The sequence below is a fragment of the Vulpes lagopus genome, chromosome 11, assembly GCF_018345385.1.
Source record: "Vulpes lagopus strain Blue_001 chromosome 11, ASM1834538v1, whole genome shotgun sequence".
NCBI classification, from domain to species: Eukaryota; Metazoa; Chordata; class Mammalia; order Carnivora; family Canidae; genus Vulpes; species Vulpes lagopus.
In genome coordinates this window covers 110,324,486-110,331,312 of record NC_054834.1, presented here as the reverse complement: position 1 = coordinate 110,331,312, position 6,827 = coordinate 110,324,486, and the positions used below count along the sequence as shown (strand labels likewise).

General features: G+C 76.3%; 1 protein-coding gene across 1 annotated transcript; it reads left to right on the top strand.

The window, feature by feature from the left end:
- Positions 1-637: 637 nt before the first annotated feature.
- LOC121471721 (USP6 N-terminal-like protein) lies at positions 638-6,569 on the top strand (the record flags this gene model as incomplete). Its single annotated transcript, XM_041722480.1, has 8 exons — positions 638-793; positions 1,814-1,862; positions 2,640-2,760; positions 3,429-3,523; positions 3,744-3,809; positions 4,363-4,462; positions 4,733-4,885; positions 5,179-6,569. Coding segments are annotated over 8 exons (1,657 nt in total), but the record flags the coding sequence as incomplete, so codon positions are not given.
- Between the last annotated feature and the right edge of the window lie 258 nt (positions 6,570-6,827).

Below are 6,827 nucleotides of genomic sequence, written 5' to 3'. Positions count from 1 at the left end.
GAGGGAGTTTGGACAGTAGCGCCTCATTCACTCTGGGATCTGGGTGCCCACACCAGACAACCCCCCCAGCTTTCCCTCTCGGCCCCGCCCCTGGCCCGGCCCTTCAGCCCCGCCCCTAGGTCCGCCCCGCCCCGGGGCTCCACCCAGCTCCGCCCCGCCCCGCCCCTGGGCTCCCCCCCAGCTCCGCCCCGCCCCCAGCTCCGCCCCGCCCCGCCCCTGGGCTCCCCCAGCTCCGCCCCGCCCCGCCCCGGGGCTCCCCTCCAGCTCCGCCCCGCCCCGCCCCGGGGCTCCTCCCCAGCTCCGCCCCGCCCCCAGCTCCGCCCCGCCCCGCCCCTGGCCTCCCCCCAGCTCCGCCCCGCCCCCAGCTCCGCCCCGCCCCGCCCCTGGGCTCCCCCAGCTCCGCCCCGCCCCGCCCCGGGGCTCCCCTCCAGCTCCGCCCCGCCCCGCCCCGGGGCTCCTCCCCAGCTCCGCCCCGCCTCCAGCTCCGCCCCGCCCCGCCCCGGGGCTCCCCTACAGCTCCGCCCCGCTGCTGGCCCCGCCAAACCCCCAGCTCCGTCCCTGGCCCCGCCCCTAGCCCCAACTCCGCCCCCCGATCCCGGCCCCGCCCCCTGGGCCCCGGCCCCGCCCCCCTCCACAGCCTTCATCCCGCGGGAGCGCCGCCTCTTCTCGCGGGACCGGCGCCGGCGGCACGGCCGTTGCTAGGATGCGGCGGGCAACAGAGAAAGCGGCGGGGCGGGTGCGGACGCGGCTCCCTCGAAACCTCAGGGACCCGGTGGCTGCGTCCGTCGGTCAGGTGGGAGGACAGGTTCTGGCTGCCTCTCCTGGCCCCTCCGCAGACCGGCCTGGAGCGGGGAGCCCGGGCGCGGGCGCGGGCGCGGAGCTGTGTGCGGGCGCTGTCCCGCGGGGTCGGGGCTGCCTGGCCGCGGGACGAAGCTCCACCTTCGCTTCAGTCCGTGCGAAGCTCCTGTTGTCCGTCTCTGGCTGTTTCTGCGATGTGGGGCTCGGAGCAGCAGCGTGCGGTGGGCGGGGCCGGGAAGGGCTGTGGGCGGGGCCTGGGCGGGGCCTGGGCGGGGGCGGAGCCGGGGTGCAGACTCAGGCCGCCGTGCGGGGGGCATCGGGCGGCTCCTGGCAGCGCTGAGGGGGCCGCACCCCGTACCCCCCCCCCCCGTGCTCAGATAGTGACCCCAGGGGTTCGCAGCCTGTATCGGGGTCACACCTGCACGACGTTCTCCTCACGGCGGCTCAGACCTGGAGCCCCGAGATGCTCTGGGATGGGCGGGCCCGGGGTGCCCCCCACAGAGTCCAGCCCAGGGACACCTGGGAAGACCTGGGGGTGCGCTCAGGGCCACGGATGCCCCGGCTGCGTGGGCTCGGGGCAGGGGTCACGTGGGGCTGGTGGTGTTCCCGGGACACGGGGCCGGGCCAGGCCAGGGCAGCGGAGGAGAGGCGTCAGGGGCTGCGGGGACCGGGGCAGGGGGAGCGCTGGCTCCCATGGGGGCGTGCGGCGGGGGGGGGGGGGGGGCCGCTCCAGGGCTGGAGGCCCGGGGCGCTGGCGGCGCTGGGGGAGCCCGGAGCTGCACACCCCACGGCGGGAGCCGCTCGGAGGCGTCGGACACCCCAGGGTGCACTGAACCCCCGGCACGCTGCACGTGTGAGGTCGCCGCCTGTCCCCGTGCGCAGACCTGACCCCGGAGATCGGCCCCCGCGGAGGGGCCCTGCGGGCCGCGGGGCCTGCGGGGCGGGTGTCGGCACCTCGGCGGCCTCGCTGGGCGGGGGCTGACTGAGCAGAGCCCCCCACTGTCCCCCCTCCTAGGCAGCGAGCCCTGTTCTGTGTACTGGCAGCCTACTCGGTGTACGACACGGTGAGTGTCCCTGCCCCCGCCTCCTGCCCCGCGGGCGGCCTTGTCCTGAGTGGTGGTGACCAGCGGGACTCACAGTTATGGCCCCGGCTCCACGGCCCCCGAGATGCCGGGGAGGGTCTCTCTCCTCCGGGACGGGCAGGGGGCGGGGTGCAGACCTCCCAGGGGAGGCAGGGCCTGCGTGCCCGAGGGCCGGGGCTGCCCAGGGCCCCCGCGTGCACCGCGGCCGTCCTAGAGCTCGGGTCTGGACCCTGACAGACGGCACTACCGACGAGAGCCCGGGCGGGGAAGGCTCCCACTCCCCCGAAGGGAACGAGGCCGAGGCGCCCAGGAGGCCGCCCCCTTCCACGGCGCATTCCAGAAGGGTCCCCGAGGACCCCAGCTCACACGCTCCCCGGCCCCGCGGGGTGTCCTGGCCCAGCTCCCCTCGTGGGACCTGCCAGGGGCCACAGTCAGGCCCCCCCCCCCCCCCCCCCGCCGACCTGCCCTCTGGGGGGTCTCCAGACCTGGCGGGTCCCCTACAGCCTGGCACAGCTCACGGAGGCCCCTCCTGCTGGCCTGAGGACGGGGGTCCTGGCACGGCGGCCGCAGGGCTCGGTAGCGGGGCCCGGGGTGCTCGCGCCCCAGCTGGTCCGGGTGGCCCTCACCTGCTCCCCCGCCCTCTGGGAGCCCCCTCCGGGAGCCCGGGCTGGGAGGGAGCCGGGGGAGCCTGACGCCCGCGGGGAGGGCTCAGAGGGGGCCTCGGGGCGCACGCCCTCCGTGGGGCTCTGGCTCTTGCAGGAGGTGGGCTACTGCCAGGGCATGAGCGAGATCGCGGCCGTCCTCCTCATGTTCCTCCCCGAGGAGGACGCCTTCTGGGCGCTGGCCCAGCTGATGGTGGGCGACCGGCACTCCATGCACGGTAGGGGCCCGCCGGGGAGCTCAGGAGGGCCTCCCTGCAGGCTGCTGCACCGGGGGGCAGGCGGGGACCCCCCAGCTCGCCCCCCCACGGGCAAGGGCCCCGCCTCCCCGGTGGCCTCGGGGTCCCGGAGCCACGGCCACCCGCCCCACCGTCTGCAGGCCAGGCACGCACTCCCGTTGCTCCCCCAGCCTCCCGCCGGGCTGCCGGCTTGTCCCCCAGGCCCCCCTGCCAGCCCACGGCCACACGGGGCCCAGGGGGCAGCGTCTCCCCCTCCCGGGGGCCCCCAGCCTCACTCCCAAGCCCCACAGCAGAGGGCCGTGCACGCCCATCACCCTCCCCGTGGCCTGCACCCGCTGCCCCTCGGGGCTGGGGACCCGCCTGTCCCCGCGGCGGCCCCCGCAGGAGAGAGGGTGCTGGGTCAGCCGGGCCCGGTCCTCAGCCCCCAGCCCACGCCCCGCGGGGTCTCTGTGAGGACGAGGGTCCCCGGGCCCCGCGCCCCCGGCCTGGGAGGCAGGCCCTGCCCTCTGGGAAGAGCGGATCCAGCCAGGGCTCCGAGGGCGGTGGGCACACGGGGGTCAGGGCGTGGCGGGGAGGCCCCTGCCCCGACACCCCCCACCCCGCCTGGTGCAGGAGGAGGCCCTGACCGTGGGGGCCTGGGGCCTTCTCAGGCTTCTTCGTCCCGGGCTTCCCGAAGCTCCTCAGGTTCCAGAGACATCACGAGCGGGTCCTCCAAAGAGCTCTCCCGGACCTGAGGAAGCACATGGCGAGTGGGGGCGAGTGGGAGCTCCTGAGGCTCCGTCCCCGGAGCCCGGGGCAGGGGGTGGGGGGCACGGCCCTCCCTCCGAGCTGCCCAGAGTTGGGGTCACGTTCCTCCCCCTGGGGCCCGGGGGCGCCCTCGGGGCTGGGCTGGGCCGTGGGGAGCGCGTCCACCCGGCTCCAGGGGCCGCGGCGTGGGGCCTGAGCACCCCCTGCCCTCCCGCCAGGACGAGGAGCAGATGTCCACCGGCATCTACAGCCCCAAATGGTTTCTCCAGTGCTTCCTCGGCCGGGTGAGGCCCCCCCCCCCGGGACCCCCGCTCCCGGACCTGCCCCCTGCCCCCGGGGAGGGCCCAGCTCAGCCCCACCCTCCAGACGAGCCAGGCCCGACCCCGGGGGTCCTGAGGCTGAGGCTGAGGCTCGCAGCCCAGCCCGTCCTGGAGAAGCCCAGAGGGTCCCTGGACGAGGTCCCGGGGGGCGGCCCGTCTCTGCCTCAGCTCCCCCGGGGGAGGCCGGGTCAGCCCGGGGTGTGGACGGGCCCTCGGCCCATCGGGCGGCCAGCCTGGGGTCCTCTCGAGGCGTGGTGTCGTCAAGTGCGGGCAGAGTCTGTGCCCCCAGGGGTGCGGGAGGTGCTGGCCGGGGTCGGAACCCGGAGCGGCCGGGAGTCCCTGATCTCCCTGGGAGGAGGGCACGCACGGGGAGGCGGGGGGCGGGGGCCGGGGGGGGGGCGCGCTGCGGGGCCTCGTCGGAGGCAGCCGGGGGCCAGATGGCAGGCCTAGCCTAGCCCCAGCCGAGCCCCCCAGGGGCCCTGCTCAGGCCGCTCCTCCCACCCCGCCGTCCCCCTAGACCCCCTTCTCGCTCACCCTGAAGCTGTGGGATGCCTACGTGTTGGATGGGGAGAGGGTGCTCACGGCCATGGCCTATACCATCCTCAAGGTGCACAGGAGTAAGTGAGCCCCCGGGAGCCCAGGTGTGCCGGGGGCGGGGGGCAGGGGCGGTGACCCTGGGCTCTGAGCAGCACCCAGACCTGGGGCGGGGGGACGGCGGGGCAGGCGGGTGCAGCGGGGCTCCCCGAGTGGAGCAGCGGGCAGGGGCCACCCCGGCCAGCGCACTGCCCGCGGCGCTCCTGGGCACAGCGGGACCCCAGCCGCTGGCCTGGGGGCCCCGGGGGCCCCAGGGCGGGGCCCTCTGGGTCTGACTCTCGCCCACCGCCCAGAGCGCCTCCTGAAGCTGCCCCTGGAAGGGCTCCGGGAGTTCCTCCAGGACTCTCTGGCCCAGCCCTGGGCCCTGGAGGACGAGGCCGTGCTCAGGCACCTTCGGGCCTCCATGACCCAGCTCCGCAGGATGCGGTGCGACCTGCCCCCGCCAGGTGGGCTCAGGGCCCCGGCCCCTCCCGACTCGGCCTGCTGGGGCCGCCCACAGGGGACAGAGCCCCCGGGGCCCCCGTCCTCATCTCTGGGGCTCTCCTCTTCTGCTCCAGCCTCGGGGACCCCAGGCCAGGGCTGGGCGGGCGGGTACCCACTGCAGGGCCCGGGCAGCAGTGTGGGGGGCTGAGCACAGGGTCAGGCCGGGGGGTCACGCGGGAGCCGTGAGGACCCCCGGGGCCCCCAGCGGGGGACACACAGCCTGCTGGAGACGCTGACCCCGTCGGCCTCTTTCCAGCGGGACCTGAGGAGTTCCCCACGAGGCCCCTGGGCCTGGAGCCAGTGTCCCCGGCGCCCGGGCCTCTCCTCCCTTCTCCGGCCTCTGAGCCACCGCCCAGGGTGGAGGAGCCGGCCTCCCCGGGCCCAGCCGCCCGGCCTGAGCCGCCCGGACCCCCTCCCGGCCAGGCCATGGTCCAACTTGCCCCCCAGCCCCAGCGGTGGAACTCCCTCCCCACCCTCCCGGGGCAACAAGGCGGTGCAGGCAGGCGGCCCCGGGACACGGCGGGCTTCAAGACAGAAAACGGGGTCTCCTTCCATTCGGCACCTGCCTGGGCCACCCCAGAGGCCCCGCGACGGACCGGGCCCTGGAGCACCCCCGGGACTCCCATCACGCGGTCCCCCCAGCCCCCTAGGGATGACGCTGTCGGGCCCAGGACACCCTTCCTGCCCCGCGGCCACTGCAGCTCGTGCCCCTCGCTGGGCAGTGACGGGCACAGCCAGGGCAGAGCCAGGGCGGCGCTGAGCCCGCTGCCCCGAGGCCCCGCACAGGCCCGGGACCCTCTGCCCCCCGCGTCCACGGGGCAGCTCGATGCTCGCGGGCCTCGGGGGCAGAGCGTGGCGGTGAGGGCGGGGGCCCGGAGGCTCCGGCCCGCCGTCACCGTGCCCTGCCTCGTCTCGCTGTCCCTCCCGGAGGGCGGCACCCCCCGCACGGGACACCAGCCCCTGACCCAGAGGGACCTGGGCTGGCCTGGCCCCGGGCTCTGTGGGGGCAGGGGCGACTCGAGCGCCTGCCCCAGGCCCAGCGCTAATGGGATCCAGCGCCCCGGGGCCCTGGCCAGGCCTGCGTTCTGGCCCCGGGCCGAACGAGCCCTCTCACAGCAGGATGTGGCCTCCTGGGCCCTGGGCGTGCCCCACAGATCCAGGTCGCTGACCTAGGGCAGCCCTGGGGATCCCGGGACACCCCAGGGCAGGGCAGCGGGGGCAGGCCCGTGGGCCCCACCCACACCCCCACCCACACCCACACCCACACCCACACCCACACCCACACCCACACCAGGAGGCAGGCTCCTCCACGCGCTGGGGCTCCAGCAGTCAGTCACCCGGCCCCAGGGGGCCCGAGGCCGGGGTCCAGCTGCCCTGCGGGGACCCAGCGCAGGAGCCCATGGGCCGCAGGTCCACGTCAGCCCTGCCGCCCCCAGAACCGCCTCTCACCGCCCCGACCTCAGGACACGCGCCCCCACCCGGAGTCGAGTCCGCACAGGCTCCCAGGCGGGGGACTCCAGCACCCGCACCCCTGTGGGATTCCCGCTTTCCTCTAAGGACAGGAAGGTCTCCCAGGGGAAGGCGCGCACCCTCGGCTCTGAGCCCCTGTTTGCTGTTGCAAGTTCAATAAAGTGTTGTTGTGTGAGAGGGCACGGCCGGCTCGTTTCTGCGTCTCCCGGAGCTCTGTGCACGGGGTGCGGAGACACCCCCAGAGAGGAGGAGGGGGCGCCGCCCAGGCCCCGACCAGCCCCTGTGGGGGCGCCGCCAGGCACACACAGCTGACGTCCCCACGTGCCTTCCCGGGGCGGCCAGACGCCAGGGTCGGGACCCCGCAGACTCTACTGCGACTCAGCCTGCGCCCGCGGCCAGGACGGGCCTGGGACAGAGTGACCGCCGGGGAGCCTC